Here is a 19,384-nt window from a genome sequence, read left to right on the forward strand (position 1 = left end):
CATAGGCCATGAATTACAGAGTCAGCTTGGTGGAAAAACAATTAGATACAGTTACCAGATCTATAAAGCATAATGTACATTTACTCTAATGTTTGTGTGTTACTGGTTCCAATTTCATCAGGTCTTAGCATTTCACCACATGACAAACCCAGTTCCTGATTATGGAATCATTTTTAACAAGTTCCAGCACATGAAATTTCAATGCTTAAAAAGTATTCAAGTTTCTGGCATGCAAACCTTTAACATGCAGCATCAGCCCCAACAAAGTATTTACAGTATTCTTGTGGCAGCTGTGTGCAATTTACTTATATTAGAATATAAGAAACCACCTCAAATAAAAGAAGGGTGACAACAATCTTATTTAATGTTGTTTATTGGTTCAGAAATAATTAAGCCCATTTTTGTGCATGATCCTTTGTAATCTGTGTGCAACAGCTATACCAATTGTGTAAAATTAAATCAAGTGCTGCTGATCCTTACAGCTTGCCTTTTGTTCCTATCGACATTCTGATGTGTTAAATGAGAGCTAGTTTTAGCACTTTGAGACGCCTTGACTCCTGTTGGCAGAACTTGCTATGTAATGAGCATCTTGTGCATGGTTTTATATCACTTAGTCGAGGCCATCCCTGTGTACCAGCGCCCAGTACAAAGCTGTAAAGTATTTAAATCTTATGTAAAATAATCTAGAAAGACAAAACTTATTATTACATCAGTCACCACACAGCCAATTGAAATCAGTTCTTTAAACCATGAAATATCTACTGAACATAAATAATACAGCATTTCCAATATAGACAGTAACAGGGAACAACCTATGCACCTTCATCAGTAGAAAGGGAAAGAGAGCCCTTTGCAGATGCTCAGATGTGAAACTGTCATGTAAAATGTCCCACAGTATAGCTGTTTCTATTTCTTGTATAAGCAGATCATTCTTTAGACACCTCAGTGGAATATTGTCTTTAGACCTTTACACCAGAAAGTTAATTTTCTTCTTAGTCAAGATCAATAGGATTGACATCTTCTGGCCCTTCTCCATCCACCTCATCTTCATCCCCTGCACCCATCAGACTGTTCAAAAGATTTCCTGCAAAGGGAATATAAAAACTATTCATTCAGTACTTTGCAGAGAAAATTTAATATTTCTGACTCTAAGTTTTGATAAAGACACTTACTTTGCCTAATGGCCAAAACTGTACAAACTGCTTCAAATTCATAGGGTGCAAAGCATCTGTAATATTAATAGATGTATCAAAAATCTTACACCTCCATGCACTTCCTGTGTCACTTTTTTTCCTCCTCCACATTTATAATGGAAACTGCCTCTGTAAATTTGTCTTATAATCATGCCCTCCCACCAGTGATGGCGCTGTAACACCTCAATTTTGTAACTCCCAGCTCTTCTGCACTGCAAAGAATGTGTACGTGTGCGTTTACATGTATGTGCGTGTATACATGTGCATGTGTATACATGTATGTGCGTGTATACATGTGCATGTGTATACATGTATGCGTGTGTCCTCCGAGGACAAGCTTTTCCAGTCTCATTCAGGACATTAGAAAGAGGGGCAGAATATCTGATTTGGGAGGGGAATCTTTTAGTATAGTGCCCAAATGTACATTCTGGCAAGAAATAGCAAGGCTGCACTGTGTCACCCTCCTAACTGGGATAGATGGAACAACAAAAAGCCTATTCAACTTACCATAATTCTTCTTATAGAACATGTACAATCTATAGTGTCGTCAGCCCCATCCTCCACCCCAAAACTTAATTCCTTGAAGTTGAATAATCAAAAGCAAAACTTCCAAGATAAAGTTTTAATATGACTCAGAGGCTTTAAAAGGTAACTGCGCAAAAACACCAAATTGCCGATCCATCATTACACATTCCACGGGTAACATTAAACCCTCAGGATCCACAGATAACCAAGTACTTTAAGAATACTTAAAGGAGGCTGAGGGGGGACATGATTGAGGTGTACAAAATTATGAGGGGCACAGATAGGATGGATACTAAGGAGCTTTTTCCCTTCGTTGAGGGTTCTATAACAAGGGGACATAGATTCAAGGTAAAAGGCGGGAGGTTTAGAGGGGATTTGAGAAAGAACTTTTTCACCCAGAGGGTGGTTGGAGTCTGGAACTCACTGTCTGAAAGGGTTGTGGAGGCAGGAACCCTCACAACATTCAAGAAGCATTTGGATGAGCACTTGAAATGCCATAGCATACAAGGCTACGGACCAAATGCTGGAATATGGGATTAGAGTAGACAGGGCTGATGGCCGGCGCGGACACGATGGGCCGAAGGGCCTCTATCCGTGCTGTATAACTCTATGACTCTACTAGGGCGACCAGTCACACCCTTCAGCAGAATTTCAACCAGATACATGTTAAGTGTTTTATCCACACCTTTCTGCATTTTAAAGAACTGGATCACAGCCTTCCTTTATCTTTTCTCGATCAAAAACAAGTTTGAAATCAGTTACTCATCTTTTAAGAGCTTTAAGTACTGGAATCATCCTTGGAATCCTCACCAATGGCCCCAGTCTCCTTTGAAGATAGCGGGCTAGAAATTGGGCAGTGTAGCGTCCGTTGTTTTGGCGCTACGCGGCCTCCCGAACATCCAAGCTGGCGTCTTGGCTGCGCACGCACGTTTCCAGCGTGACATGCGCCGGACGCCATCTTGGTACAGGTATTAGCACATGCGCAAATACCGAACGCCGGCAGCATGTAAAATGGATACAATCAGTGTCCAAAGCTGATTTAAAGTGAAAGACACCATTTTGGGACTTAACATTCAACACAACACACAGTGCTAACCACGACCATCTGAGCCTGTCTTAGAGTGCCGAGAGGACCCCACCCCCCACCAGCACTATTTAAAGGGACCATGCAGGATTTACAGGTTAGTGGCTGGATTATTGCTTTTGGCTGCTGATGCATTTTAACTGTTTTTGGAGGTCTCCTAGACTTCAATACTAGAACGCAGGGACATAACCTAGCATTTAGAGCCAGGACATGCAGGAGTGAAGTTAGGAAATGCTTCTACACGTAAACGGTGGGAGAAGTTTGGAACTCTCTTCTGCAAACGGCAGCTGATGGTAGCTCCATTGTGAATTCTAAATCTGAGATTGATAGATTTCTGTGAACTAAGGGATATGGGGCTAAGGCGGGTATATGGAGTTAGGTCACAGGTCCACCAAGATCTCACTGAATGGCAGAACAGGCTCAAAGGGCTAAATGCCACTGCCGCTTGCTGCCTCCTGTTATGCACCACCTTCTCCTGCAAGCAAGCGGGACGTGTGTCTGGGTGATGTGCCTGTCATGGTTGAATAGCTGCCAATGTATGTGGCCTGTGAGTTGTGGGTGGGTGGCTTGCAACAGTGGTAATGTGTAAGGTTGAAAGGAAGCATCTGATTGGAAGAGTTGAGTACTGATGGAGAATTTGTTGGTATGTGGTTGATGGGGAGTATAGTGTGTGAAGCAGTGTGTGAAGGAGTATAGTGTGTGAAGCGGCTAGTGGTGCAGTTAGTAGGAGTTTGACCACTTGTGTCAAAGCACTGAACTTCTTCCTGCACTGCATCCATGTTCGTGGTGCTGTGCTCCTGGCATTGACTTCGTCCCCCCACTGCCTTTTGGGCATATGTCTGGAGGGCCTCTTGCACCCCCCTCCCCCCCACTCCACGGATATAGGATGTCCCTCCTTCTGTTCACCTCTTGCACCATGGCCTCTAGTGGCCTGGTACCAACTCAGATCGGCAGATTGGTGAGGTCTGGCATGCAGATTGGAGGATGTGGGATTTAGTAGTGCGCAACCTTTATTCAATGTTTTAACATAACTCATCAGTTTGTAAACAAACGGAGAGGACCTGCATCTCTGTTTTACATGTGTGAAGTCTGATCTCTGTTCAGACTCCGTGCAGACAGCAGACTGATATTTTTTTTTAGCAGGCAACAGGTACCGGCTATCTTTAAAAGATTTTAAGAGACATCCTCCCTTTAGGACATTGAGGCTTTCCCTGCTGGTGGAAAGTGCACATTTACCTGAATCGAAGTGCAAGGCCTGGATTTCAACACAGATTGACGGCGAGTACTGAGGCCGGACGAAGTTCTCGTCCTGCCTGCGCAGGGGCCATTGGGCGTGGTTTAATAGCGGATCGCGCTACCGATGCCCAATAATAGGCCTTATCCAATTTTCCTCCCCAGCTGTCCAAAACTGCACTCAATACTTGAAATACTAAACGGCTATACTGGATTAAAGTGACCTTTTTTGACGAAATCAAATGCCCTTGAAATGCATCCTTGTATTTGACTAGCTTTGCTAATAACAGTGTTGCATTAGCTGAATATTTTCAGCATATGGTTGACGTCACACCAAAATCTCTTTTCCTTTTTGGTCAAAGGTCATCTACCCGCAACAGGCCATTTAATTTTATCTAAATCCCTTTGAATGCTGTCACTACACAAATAGCAAGGGTTGGCTGGTTCCCTGGTCCACAGGAGCAGAAGTGGGCCATTCAGCCCTTTGAGCCTGCTCTACTATTCAATGAGATCATGGCTGATCTGTATCCTAACTCCATTTACCCACCATGGCTCTGTATCCCTTAGTACCCTTAGCTATCAATCTCAGATTTAAAATTACTAATTGGGCTAGCATCTACTGCTTTTTGTGGGAGAGTTCCAAACTTCTACCACCCTTTGCGTGAAGAAGTGTTGCCTAACTTCTCTCCTGAATGGCCTGGGCTCTGATTTTAAGGTTATGTTTCCTTGTCTTAGACTCCCCTAGCGGAAAAAGTTTCTATGTACCTTTAGGTGCAGTAGCACCTGGCCCCTCAACATTTCCCCACAGCGATGTGGCTGAGGCAGAGAGCTTAGCAGTGTTGGGCAATCATGGGCACAAATCTTGTCCCACCACACTGCCACATATCGGTGCATCAATGCTGTCACAGTCATTAACCAAACTCATCTGCCCATCTTGAACTGAATCAATAGCAAGTCAGTTATCACTTTGTTACCCATATCATTACCAAATTGTTTGATGTTTCTTCCAGCTCTCCCCTTACTATTATTTTCTAACAGATGATGTCATCCCTTACCAATGTCATTCCTCCAGCTAGCTTGACTGGTCTATCTTTACACATTATTCTGCGGCATCTTTGGTCAATTTCTTGTCCATCTTCTGCTTACAGTCAGGTTTCTGTTACACCAGTGTCAATAACTTTCACCTAGCACTGTATACCTCAAATCCCAGCAGTCTATTCCCAACGTCCCTTGCATAAAAGTAAAAGTATCTCGGCTTGTCCTTCAAACCCTTATCTTTATTTGAACTCTATATTTGCATTCTCACCCAACCTGAATGTTATTTCCATTTGCAATAATCATTTACAGTGTTTGCCCATCCCCTATTAAATCTAGTTGAAATGAAACCCAGTTTCTACATCCTGATAGGAGGAGAAGCAGGGTAGGGGAAAAGAGAACAAAAAATAAAATTACATTAAAAAAATTGATAATGCCCATACTTTTAATTCCTATTATAAACAAATACAGTCAGTTTTCAGTTTTGGAATGCCTTGACCATTGTTTAAACTAGTTTTTAACACTCTCTAAGGATGTATACAGATTCCCAATTTAGTATTGATACAAAGTAATTTGGGCTTTTAAATGACGCTATACTGGGAGTGTAAGCCAAGATTCAGGCCCCCACCTGATTCAAGAGAGAAGAGGACTGAGACTTATTGCAGGGGGTGGTCTCACACCACTCCTGTTTGACATTGCATGGAGTGTAAATTCAGTGCAGTGTCAAACCTGGTTTACAAAGTGCTCAGTGGTCCACTGGACCTCCAGGAACTCTGTCAACCCACCAAACCTCAATTTGGCGGAGATTCTCCTCTCGATGTTTTTAAACATTTAACTCGGGAAGAGAGCTCGGCCCATGCCTGTATCCTGATATGGATACAACTCTTGCCTGGGCAAGACCGTTGCAATTCCAGCAGCTATGAAATGTAAAATAGAACAAACGTAACACTTACAGAATTGTTCAATTATCATCTCAGTGCACTGGGACAAATCTGCTCCCCAACCGCTAACCTCCAACACCCCCCCACCAAAAACAAAACAGTCAACTCCACGGAATCTAACATATTTGAGCTATGAAAACACAATCACAAAGGAAAATGGTATACTGATAGTAGATTTTTTTTAAATCGCAGAAATACTAGTTATTATGCTACGTTTGGGATCCAATCAAAAACTGCACTGTAATAAGAGGCCCAATACATCTGACATCTGATATTGTTTGTTACAAAATGTGTATCTTCCAAATGTTAAGTTTTGAAATCACTGCCTCAGTGTTGTCAGACTGCTTGTCCATCATCCAGTCCTAAATGAGCTGCAAATTCCTCCAGTTAAATATTGGGAAGACCAAAGCCATATCCCTCTCCCGGGGCACTGTTTCATGCTGAACTAGTCTGTTTGCAACTTCTGCGTCTTAATGGATCTCGAGCTGAGTTTATCATCTCAATCACAAAGATTGCCTACTTCCTCCTCCATAACATCACCCGTCTTCGCCCCTGCCTCAGCCCATCTGCTGCTAAAACCCTCATCCAAGCTTTTGCCACTAGACTCGACTATTTCAATATTCACCTGGCTGGCGTCCCATCCTCCACCCTCCATAATCTTCAGCTCATCCAAAACTCTGCTGCCTGTATTCTATCCCGCACCAAGTCTTGCTCACCCATCACTCCTGTGCTCTTGACCTACACTGGCTCCCCTTCCCCCAACGTCAAGTTTAAAATTCTCATCCTTGTGTTTAAATCCCTTCATAGCCTCGCCTCTCTCTATCTCTGTAACCTTCTCCAGCCCGACAACCCTCTGAAAACTTTGAGTTCCTCCAACTCTGGCCTCTTGTGCATTCTGAAATCCTTCGCCCCACCACTGGCGGCCATGCCTTCGGCTGTCTAGGCCCTAAGCTCCGGAATTCTCTCCCTATACATCTCCACCTCTCTCTCCTCCTTTAAAACCCTACTTAAACTCAACTCTTTGACCGAGCTTTTAGTCACCCATCCTAATATCTCTTTCTTTTGGCTCAGTGTTGATTTTTGTCTGATTATGTTTCTGTAATGCACAGTGGGATATTTTTCTACGTTAAAGGCGCTATATAAATGTAAGTTGTTGTTGGCTTTACAAAACTCACATGCGGAGATAAGGAAATAAGATACATGATTGCTTAATTTATTGCTCAAAAATGCCAGCAAAACGCCAGCATTGTTTGTGGCAATCTTGAACATATTATCAGGGTTTAATTTAACTATTCCCTCAAAAATCTGGAATGCTTGAATAATATTTCCACTGAGCTTTCTCTTCTCCAGATTAAACAATCCCAGGCTCATCAAACTCTTCTCACAGCCCAGATATCCGTAAGTCAGCTTTCAGTTCTTTTGCTACTAACTACACGGCTTCCAATGCCGGAATATCCTTCCTGTAATATAGTCCTCCAGGTGTAGCCGTGGCAGTACTTTGTTCAGATTGATGGAATCTGTACTCTATCCAGCTAGCTACATCTCCCATGATCCAGATAGCTTTCCCTATTGCTGCCGCACACCGTGCTGTCAGTTTTGATGAGCCATCCACCAATGCTCCCAGATCCAGGGGGGCACACCTCAGCAAAAGTGTTAGGCTGCGCCTGCCTAGGACCTTACCAAAGTTTGCGGGAAAGCATGAGGTCCCTTTATTTCAATTGGAATGGCGGGTGCATCTGGTACTCTGCAACGAGTTGCTCACCTCCTCTTCAACATCTACAAGGCTCAAGTCAGGAATGTGAGGAATAGTAACAACTCGCAGCCTCAAAACCCAAGAGGCTCAACACCATCCAGGACAAAGCAGTTCGCTTGAACAGTGCCCCAGACACTGGACTCAATGTCTACCCCCTCTATTACCAGTGCACTGTTGTTGCAGTATGTACTATCTACGAGATGCATTGCAGCAACTCACCAAGGCTACTTCAACAGCACCTTTCTTCCCTGCGACTTCTATTGTCAAGAAGAAAAAGAGCACCAATGTTTTGAGAACACCATCATCTCCAAGTCACACACCATCCTGACTTGGACATAAAGCGCTGTTTCATCATCACTGTTGGGTTAATATTCCGTACCTAACATGATTGTAGAAGCACCATCACCATAAAGGCTGCTGCTGTTCAAGAAGGCGGCCCAATATCACCTGCTCAGGGCAACTAGGGTGGGCAATAAACGGGGCTCAAGAACATAACAAATAAGAGGAGTAGGCCATACGGCCCTCAAGCGTGCTCTGCCATTCAAATAGATCATGTCTGATCTTCGACCTCAACTCCACTTTCCCACCCTATCCCCATATCCCTTGATTCCCTTAGTGTCCAAAAATCTATTGATCTCAATCTTGAATATACTCAACGACTGAACAGTAGAGAATTCGAAAGATTCACAATCCTCTGAGTGAAGAAATTTCTCCTCATCTCAGTCTTAAATGACTGACCTCTTATCCTGAGACTATGCCCCCTAGTTCTGGATTCTCCAGCCAGGGGAAACAACCTATTAGCATCTACCCTGTCAGGATCTCTCAGAATCTTACATGTTTCAATGTGATCACTTCTCATTCCTGGGCTTGCCAACGTCACCCACACCTCAAGAACAAATAAAAGATAATATTCTCAAGGCTAATTAAAAAATACACATGGGGATGTGAGAGGGCACAAGTGATACAGTGGCCTTTCACCAATTGTTCAAATCCATCCTAAATTGATGCGATTACAGTCTCTTCTATTGGCAGTAGGCCATTCAGCCCCTCGAGCCAGTTCCGCCATTCAATTAGATCGTGGCTGATCTGTACCTCAACTCCCTTTACCTGACTTTTTCCAGATCCCTTGATACCCTTACCCAAAAAAAATGTCAATCTCAGTCTTGAAAATTTCAATTGACTCAGCATGCACAGTATTTTGGGGAGAGTGTTCCAGATTTCCACTACCCTTTGAGTGAAAAATGGCTTCCTGATTTAACTTCTAAATGGCCCAGCTCTAATTTTAAGATTATGCCCCCTATTGAGTCCCTTTATCGTTTTAAAGACCTTGATTAGGTCACCCCTCAACCGTCTAAACTCAAGGGAATACAAATCCAATTGGGCAGGGATTAATAACTCAAAACCTCATGACACTCAGTGACATCAGGGTGCCATAGGATGGTTGATGAAAGAAACAAAAAAATGTCACACTAGGGAAGGGTGCAGTACTGAGGTTGGACTGGAACAGATTGTTGGGAAAGTAGATAGAGCTCAAGTCCATCTAACTGTGCTACATCTGACCTGTTAGTGCTTGATGCTGACATTGGTTCCCTGAAATGCAAATTGACAGTAATATCCTTCAGCTTTAATGAGCACAAAATTCATCCTTTTCTTGTTCCACAGGTTGCAGTTTGTAGGTAAGGTGACCCTAATGACAGGTGTGCAGATATGGTTCATTTCTTTAACCACCCTGTCTACATCTCACTAAACTTGAGTTCCAGTTGCTAAATACATGTTGGACGCAGGTGGATTGAATAGCACTTAAGGAAATGAATCACTTAATTTAGTGTAAATGCCTTCATACTTAACTTACCTAATAATCCTCCATATGAGGAAGTCTGTCTTGGTGCAACTCCAAAGAAGATCTGACCTATTCGGTCTAGATACTAGAATTAAAAATAGTACAAAATTAAAATCTGAAGACTAAATCTATTAAACTGAAAGAAAAGAAAACAAAGAACATTAAGCAATCAGTAGCTACTCAGACAGATGGCATTCCCTGAAGTGAACACTTTCACAAATTTAATACTGTAATAGAATCCTGATAGTTAAAAGTTTAGTTTTGATTAACAAACTGTAGATACAATTTGATTCTGTGTAAAATACTTCACACACATCACTGTATGGAACTTTTGTCACTGCAAAAAATAAAAACTATACAAACTAAGTTTAATCTGATTTTATGTGTTTTAAAAGTACTATGCTTTGTTCTACTGGAAATAACTACTTTTTAATACACAATAATGAATAATTATAGGTACCCTAGTGTAACAACATAATTCATACAGTATTATCTAACCAGTTGAAATGACATGTCCATTTCAGCTACTGTTCACTGGATTGCAGCCCAGCAGATATGCCATGTCTGGCACAAAATTGAATATATACTGTTTTTAATTTGCATGTTACATGAATAAAAAGAAAGTTGCATAATATATAGCTCCAATAAAAGTACAACGAAGGCCACATATTAGTTTGTCGGAGTTCCAAAACATCTTTTATTGTGATACAATTAATGCAGTCTTAGGACCCCTTGAATGTCGCAACGGTTAAAGAAACTCACCTAGCAATAAGTAATTCAAACTTAATGTGCAACCATACCTAATTCTTTTCACACCCATCCTGTATCTCAAAAATGCTTTTAATTCCTTTCCAGCAGTTTTGCAATTTTTGTTAATTCACTTCTGCCTCTCTTTGCTCCCTCACACATTTTATCATAACTCATTAGACAACACTAAATGCAATTTTTCACTTCATCACTTCAGTTACATCTACAATTTTATTTAACCTAAGATTCAACTGAAAAGTTGAGTACGATAAGATGATTTCACTGTTATCTATTTTTGCAATAATAGACCCCATAAATTAATGGTCAAGTGATGTATATTTGCCTTATGCAACACAATTTTTTGATTGTTCCCTATGCATTATTTATTCAAATAACGTCACCAAAAATCACCATCTCTCAGCTTATCAAATTATAGATTCAGAAACTTAATCTATTAAGGCAGCAACGATACAAAAAATTTAACTTAGGAAAAAAGTTTTATTAAAGTCTTCTCTAGTTGGAGCAAATCAATAAAAAAAAAGTTTAATGTGGTTATCTCATCAGTGATCTTATTTATTCATTAGACAATTATGGGGGAAGATTTCCTCTTTGAGCAATGCGTGATGAAATTTTAAACACACAATGCACAGGAAATCTTCCCAATAGGTTTCCATAGACCAGTTAGCTTAACATCTGTGGTGGGTAAAATTTTGGAGTCTATTATTAAGGAGACAGTAGCAGAACATTTGGATAAACATAATTTAATAGGACAAAGTCAGCATGGCTTTACAAAGGGGAAGTCATGTCTGACAAATTTGCTTGAGTTCTTTGAGGATATAATGTACAGGGTGGATAAAGGTGAACCAATGGACGTAGTGTATTTGGACTTCCAGAAGGCATTCGACAAGGTGCCACATAAAAGATTATTGCTCAAGATAAAGAATCACTGGATTGGGGGTAATATTCTGGCATGGGTGGAGGATTGGTTATCTAACAGGAAGCAGAGAGTTGGGATAAATGGTTCATTCTCGGACTGGCAACCTGTAGCCAGTGGTGTTCCACAGGGGTCGGTGCTGGGTCCCCAACTCTTTACAATCCAAATTAACGATTTGGAGGAGGGGACCGAGTGTAACATATCAAAGTTTGCAGATGATACAAAGATGGGAGGGAAAGTAGAGAGTGAGGAGGACATAAAAAACCTACAAGGGGATATAGACAGGCTGGGTGAGTGGGCGGAGATTTGGCAGATGCAATACAATATTGGAAAATGTGAGATTATGCACCTTGGCAGGAAAAATCGGAGAGCAAGTTATTATCTTAATGGCGAGAAACTGGAAAGTACTGCAGTACAAAGGGATCTGGGGGTCCTAGTGCAAGAAAATCAAAAAGTTAGTTTGCAGGTGCAGCAGGTGATCAAGAAGGCCAACGGAATGTTGGCTTTTATTGCTCGGGGGATAGAATATAAAAACAGGGAGGTACTGCTGCAGTTATATAAGGTATTGGTGAGACCGCACCTGGAATACTGCATACAGTTTTGGTCTCCATACTTAAGAAAAGACATACTTGCTCTCGAGGCAGTACAAAGAAGGTTCACTCGGTTAATCCCGGGGATGAGGGGGTGGACATATGAGGAGAGGTTGAGTTGATTGGGACTCTACTCATTGGAGTTCAGAAGAATGAGAGGCGATCTTATTGAAACATATAAGATTGTGAAGGGGCTTGATCGGGTGGATGCGGTAAGGATGTTCCCAAGGATGGGTGAAACTAGAACTAGGGGGCATAATCTTAGAATAAGGGGCTGCTCTTTCAAAACTGAGATGAGGAGAAACTTCTTCACTCAGAGGGTAGTAGGTCTGTGGAATTTGCTGCCCCAGGAAGCTGTGGAAGCTACATCATTAAATAAATTTAAAACAGAAATCGACAGTTTCCTAGAAGTAAAGGGAATTAGGGGTTACGGGGAGCGGGCAGGAAATTGGACATGAATTTAGATTTGAGGTTAGGATCAGATCAGCCATGATCTTATTGAATGGCGGAGCAGGCTCGAGGGGCCGATTGGCCTACTCCTGCTCCTATTTCTTATGTTCTTATGTAAACCACTTATTAACCACAACACCATTAGCAAAATGACAACCCTAGGGCAATACTTCCAGTGTACCAGAGGTTTCTATCAGTTTTATGATGAAAATTCCCATGGATCTATAAACAGAAATGCACATTGTTATGCACTAGTTGTATTAAAGCTTACTTATCATATAATCCTCATTCAAATGGAGTGACTCCTCCATACTCAAATGGGCATTTGCTTCCCGTTGCAACATGAAATGTGTGAATGGGAGAAAGAGGAAATAAGGGCTTCCTAATCCTCTTCATTATGCTTTTCCCCATTGATATTGTGACCCAACTTTCAATTTAACAGCTCTAGGAATTTAAATAGCTTGCAACAAGAGATAGGTGGAATTGGCTGTGTACATAGAATCATACAGCACAGGAGGCCATTCAGACCATCATGCCTGTACCGACTCTTTGAAAGAGCTATTCAATTAGTCCCACTCTCCTGCTCTTTCCCAGTGGCCCTGCAAACTTTTCCTTTTCAAGTATTTATCCAATTCCCTTTCGAACGTTACTACTGAATCTGCTTCCACCACCCTTTCAGGCAGCGCGTTCCAGATCATAACAATGTGTATGAAGATTTTTGCATTGCAAGGTAAGCCATCCACTTTTTTCACTTCTATCTCAGGTCTCCAAACACAAATACATAACTCATACTGAAAGCAGATCCTCCACGAAACAGTAAGGGGGAATAGGGGAGTGCAGAAACAAATAAACTCTGGTATCTGGTGCTGGATGAGTATTGGCCTCTAATCAGTGGAGGCAGCAAGATTAAAAAGAATTAGGCCCAATCACAGAAGCAATCTGCTCTTTGGTCTTTGCCTATGCCTTTGATGACATGGTTTATGAAGTGCAACAGCTAATAGACTTAGTTGGAAATGGGGCCATTTCCCTGCCCTTTGCCCCAACGAGAATGGTTCCTGTCCCCCTTTTTCTGATTTTTGCACTCTGGAAACAGGCAACCCCCCCCCCCCACCCAAACCCCCCACTCCCCGCCAGGGCCAAAGGTCAGGAAAGTTGGTGCCATGTGCCCCTCTGTTGATCACTCACCTATTATGTTATGACCTCAATGCATTCTGAGGAGTGAGATTAACACCAATAAAAGTCTCTTGGGGAGGGGGGAGTGATGAGAGTTAAAAAGCATGTGTAAAAGCAACTGACCTTGAGATTCCAAAATGGAAACTAGAGGTCATGTCATTCATTACGCACAGTGTTTTGGAAAGAAACCTTGCTCTGCACTGTGTTAGTTTGGAAATTCCAAAACTATAATGTGTTTCTGGCCAGAGAAGGGATGGAGGATTATTCTAAGAAGGTGGGGTAGATCTCTGATAAAGAAATGGACCTTTATCTGTCCTTAAAAATTCTTATGTGCTAATATGAAGCAGAAGTTGTGTCGCAGGAAATGAACTGCTGCAGGGCAGCAAAAATAAAAAGATTATATTGTACACGGTCATGATCTCACTACATCTCAAGGAAAAGCTAAGAGTATGAGGAGGATCAGGGATGCCTGATTTTCTCTTTTCTCCACTTCAGGCATACAGCAGGAGGCAGATTTCCATTTGGGAAGGGACGAGTCCTGAGAAGGAGATAAGAACATCAGTTCTAAGAACACACATGAGCTACATGGTTATCTGCATTTTAATACCTGTGAATATGCAACTTGTACAAAAACTGGCCTTGAATTTGTTGTGGAACTCAGCAACCACACCGCAGTCCTTATGATGGTGAACGTACTGGTAAATTCTTCAAATTTTGTTTAATGTGTGATGCAACACATTCCACAGACAGAGATTAACAGGGGTGGGGGGGGGGGGGGAAAGAGTGTGAAGGGGTGTGGAAATAATTTTGATAAGATCTCTGAAACTGATAAGTGCATAGCCAATTAAATTCAGACAAAACCTCCAAACCAATCTCTAAATTTTCTTAAACTCTTAGGATATTTTCAGAAGTGCCTATTTACGGTACCGTTGATAGCCATTCAGACATGAGACTGCATGAAGTGTTCTGAATATCTCAGACTTTTTGTTTTGCTTTCCATTCACATCCACATGATTCCTACGAAACAATTTAAAAAGTTAACCTTGGTTCCACCCAACTTAAACAAATGCAGCAGGGGAATAGTTAGTAACTCACCTCAATGTACATTGGATCTCTCTTTAAAGATGGCTGATACTGTTCACATAACACTGTAAAAACGGTTAGCTTCCCCCTACAGAGAAAAACAAAGCTCAATGATTATAACGTTGGGCAAGCTTTAACATTTTTTTTAAAGTACCAAATTGTTTTATATAAAGAAAATACCTACCCTTCAACAGCAAGTAATAAGAACCAAATAAAGTTTAACAAGGGCTGTACAAATGGAGGTCCCTCTACTATAGAGGGATGCTTCTCTGTGTAAGTTGTGAAGACCAGTGATGCAGTGTTTTTATTTTTTAAGCAAAGAAATCTGAAAAAAAATCAGAATCATATTCAGAAATAGCATTTCTACTAATCTGTAACATTAACACTACTAAAAACTTTGCAACAAATGTAAAGGAAATCACAAATGTACAATACGTATACTGTTTTACTAAAGTTTGAATGAACATACAGCATATCGTCACTTTCATACCTGTTTTAAATATATAGTACACAAGTCGAGAGACCTTTTAACTCTAATGGCAAGAGCAGAATTTCAACTCAACTCAAAAATAGAAAGGTAAACATTTGGTTCGATTAGGGATATATGTGAATATGTAAATATTTTTTTCTTTTTATAACTTAAAAATGTTCTACATTCCAAAGTCTCAGAATATCAACACTGTAAACAACAGCCAAATGAGCATTCTGAAAAATAGTTACCAGTCAAATTTACTACTCTGTGAGATCAAGTAAATCTGACCTACCAGCATATTACATAGGATTACATATGAATCTGAAGCTTTGAATGGAGGAGGGGACTACTTCAATATTTTAACTTGAAAGCGTCAAGTAAAATCTAGAATCTACGTCATTTAATTTTCTTGAAAACAGTGTTACATCTCAACGGAGTTCTTCCACTGAATGGCATCACATGCTGAATAAACAGTAGGGACATGGCCATGATTCAATGTATAACATGGTCAGTATACCAATCTAAATACAGCAACAATGCTGAAATCACACAATAGCCCTTTGTGTGACTCAGTCTACTAAGAGAAAAGACCATTAACTATTGTATGCTTTTCATGTGGCACCCAAAAACAAGTAATAGAAGATTGTTAACTCCATTCATTTGAATCCTGAAAATGACATTTTAAAGAGATTTCCCCCATTTTTTCTGCTCCTCTCCTAAACATACCAACTCTCACTGGGATACTGTTCAAAGGGCACTAACAAAAAAAATGGAATCAAATTACTCCTTTGATCTGAGAACATTGATATAAAACACAGAGTACTTCACCTTTTTTGTACCAGAAGCTCAGTCTACTTTATTGCTGTGTTGTTTTATAAATTGTACAGGTGAAAGCCCAAGTAAAACTACAAACAGTTGTGGCATGGTTATCATGGACTTTTCTAAATATTTTTCCAAAAATGTAAGATATTTAAAAAAGGCAGCCCTGAGTGGAGAATTTCAAATGAGTATGACAACAAAATAAATATATATTCAGAAACACCATTCATAGAATCATAGAATGGTTACAGCACAGAAGGAGGCCATTCAGCCCATCGAGCCTGTGCCAGCTCTTTGTAAGAGCAATCTAGTTTGTCCCATTCCCCCACTCTTTCCCTGTAGCCCTGCAATTTTTTTCCCTTCAAGTATTTATCCAATTCCTTTTTGCAAGCCACGATTGAATCTGCTTCCACTTCCCTTTCAGACATCGCATTCCAGATCATATCTGCTCGTTGCATTAAAAAGCTTTTCCTCATATCGCCTTTGGTTTCTTTTGCCAATCATCTTAAATCTGTGTCCTCTGGTTCTCGACCTTTCCACCAATGGGAACAGTTTCTCTTTATTTACTTTATCTAAACCCTTCATGATTATGAACACTTCTATCAAATCTCCTCTTAACCATCTCTGCTCTAAGGAGAACAACCCCAGCTTCTCCAGTCTATCCACGTAACTGAAGTCTCTCATCCCTGGAACCATTCTAGTACATCTTTTCTGCACCCTCTCTAAGGCCTTCACATCCTTCCCATTAAAAGGCTTTTAGTGAATCAATCTGTCTAAACACATTCAGGAAATTATTTTTAAAATCACAAGACACTCAATTTCCAAAGTGCATTACGATCACTGGCTGTGTAAAGATGAGAGTTCCCATGCACTTTTGTTTTGCTGCTGGTATGTTTTCAAATGCCTAGTAGAAAACTCTCGAGGCATTTAGTCCATTTACGCACTGCAGTACAATTATCTCTCACGTTACTCTCCAATGTGGATCTGGACCAAACTGGTACATCCAGCCTGATGTACAGCTCCAAATGGACCTAATGCAAAAAAATTGTCAACACACAATAGAATGCTGGAGATGTCAGAGTCAGCTAGGATCATCCAATTATATAAATGCAATTACATGGGGCTAATATTAAACTATAAAGAGGACAATCTACCATATTAAAATTGGAAGAAACATTTTTTTTTTTACACATTTGAAGAAACATTTGTTTCTTGTTTACAAAATACTTACTGTAAGACTGCCTGAGCCACAAACATGTCCACTTCATTCCGGTAGCCCTTTGATGCTGAATATTCTACTAACATATTTGCACAACCCTCCCCATCTGCTGAATGCAGGAAGTGATACCGAGATTCACTATAGTTTTGTTCTAGAAAGAGAATGTAAAATCATTGTATGTAACCAATGAAACTGACAAAATAATTTGAAGCACGTTCTGTTGATTGTCTACGTATACTATAACTAAACACGGAAACAGATTGAGCATTACTTCCCACTTAGAATCTGGTCAATCAGCTCAATCTTATATGGAACTATTTTTTTCCAAAAGGATGGTAGCCAATTTCATCCTTATTTTGGTACTAATATTATATTTTTAAATTGAATCTGAGAAGCATTTCTATATTGCAACAAAATACTAAAAATCCTATCCATGCATTTTTCCAATGATATAATGCTGATGATTGTACAGTATAAGTGAACCAAACCATTCATGCAGGATATATATGTTGTTTTTTATTAAGGATAGCAGCACCCACTTTCTCAAAACATTAAAAGGCTCAAGTTTAAATTTACAATAAAGTGCCGAGGTCAAGCAGAACACAAACAATTTTTAAACCTAGCTTCACACCAGTTAGAAAGAAAGAATTTGTATTTATATCCCGCCTTTTATGATCTCACGACATCCAGAGTGCTTCACAGCCAATGAAGTACTTTTGTAGTGTAGAAATGTAGGAAACACAGCAGCCAATTTGCGCACAGCAAACTCCCACAAATAGCAATGTGATAATGACAGATAATCTGTTTTCTAGTTTAGTTTTAAATAGGACTCCAAGCAATTTACAGCACAGAAACAGACCATTCGGCCCAACTGGTCCAGGCTGACATTTATGATCCAAACGAGCCTCCTCCCACCCTACGTCATCTAACCCTATCAGCGTAAATTTCTATTCCTTTCTGTCTCATATACTTATCTAGCTTCCCCTTAAATGTATCTATGCTATTCGCCTCAACTACTCCTTGTGGTAGCAAGTTCCACATTCTAAACTAAACATTGGTTTAGTCAGAGTTATACCCCATCAAGAACAAAGTGAGAGCAATGTGCAATGTCTCCTGGAGAGGCCGTCACATTGCTTGGCTTTAGTGCACTTGGGCGTCAGATGAAAGCCTGACGCCAGAGTTATGCTGTCACTTGAAACCACTTCAGATCAACACAAAAATGGCAGAATAACTGCAGCTTAGATACTGATATTGCTTGTCCTAGGCTTACCTTTCCACAGTGTGACTGCTAGCAGCTGATGTAGTTTAGGGTAGCCAAGTTTTGCTGAACCTCCACTGGACCACTTCAAAGCTCTGGATACAAATGCTGCTCTCTCAGGAGAGTTTGGATCCATTAGACTAAAAAGTTTCCCAAGATTTTCTGAAAGACATAAAATGTTAACATGTTTTGCAACTGTTTTACTCAATTCTGAAGGGTGACTGGAAATAAAGTAACATAATATTACGCCATGTCAAAACCTGTACTTGGGCAAAATACATGAAACAAGTAAATGGTCCGACCTTTCTAGATGAAGGAGGAAATGCAATTATGTAAAGGATCCAAAATGTGGCCGTATCTGAACACTTTCAAAAATCAATGTGTAATGTGAAATAAAGGAAGAAATAAATTTGCTTCCAGCTTCAGTGGAGGCTTGGCAGCATTTTAATTATCCTCACATAAAGTGTGCGAATAAGCAATCTCAAAAAATTAGGATATTTAAACACAAAGATTAAGGTTTGGAAAGTGGTAAGTTATTTGCTTCTAGGGCCAAACTAACTTGAATTGTACCAAACCAATTATCCAGTTTGGAGAAAGCAATAAAACACTGTGAAAGGATGCCTAAATGTTTTTTACAACATCATTTATGTATTAGCTGGTGGGCAAATACATTCATAATATCTCTGGATAGTTAAACTAACTGAACAAATCTGAGGCACTCACATAATTCAAAAAACATTTGTGAGTAAAAGAAGCCCTGTGTGTTCATCGCCTAGAGACTGGAAACAGTAATGAAGGTGGCTCTGCATGTGGTGCAGAGACCATCATAGACCTGCCTGGAGTAGTGAGGTTACCTGTTAGACTTCAACTTTAACCCATTTTAAAATAGTAGGGGTCACAGGATAGCAAACAACAACAGGAACCCATGCATGCTGAGTCTAATTGCTGCCCTAGCTAAAATTAGCTAACCCAGCGCCGGTAAACTGTTCCTTCAGAACGTCACGCATTGATAGTTTGTGAAAACACTGAAGTTTT

The 19,384-nt window shown here is 40.4% G+C and overlaps 1 protein-coding gene across 1 annotated transcript in view; it reads right to left on the reverse strand.

Annotated features, from left to right (window-relative positions):
* Positions 1 to 357: 357 nt before the first annotated feature.
* The window catches only part of get4 (guided entry of tail-anchored proteins factor 4), a 32,145-nt gene continuing 13,118 nt past the window's right edge, over positions 358 to 19,384 (reverse strand). Inside the window, exons 4-9 of the mRNA XM_068003472.1 lie at positions 18,362 to 18,511; positions 17,104 to 17,242; positions 14,766 to 14,906; positions 14,594 to 14,669; positions 9,617 to 9,689; positions 358 to 1,084 (exon numbers count right to left, since the gene is read on the reverse strand). Of these exons, the coding sequence (XP_067859573.1) occupies positions 993 to 1,084; positions 9,617 to 9,689; positions 14,594 to 14,669; positions 14,766 to 14,906; positions 17,104 to 17,242; positions 18,362 to 18,511 (671 nt within the window). The 3' untranslated portion in view covers positions 358 to 992. The remainder of the gene's footprint in view (positions 1,085 to 9,616; positions 9,690 to 14,593; positions 14,670 to 14,765; positions 14,907 to 17,103; positions 17,243 to 18,361; positions 18,512 to 19,384) is intronic.

The sequence above is a fragment of the Heptranchias perlo genome, chromosome 22 (assembly GCF_035084215.1).
Source record: "Heptranchias perlo isolate sHepPer1 chromosome 22, sHepPer1.hap1, whole genome shotgun sequence".
Taxonomy (NCBI): domain Eukaryota; kingdom Metazoa; phylum Chordata; class Chondrichthyes; order Hexanchiformes; family Hexanchidae; genus Heptranchias; species Heptranchias perlo.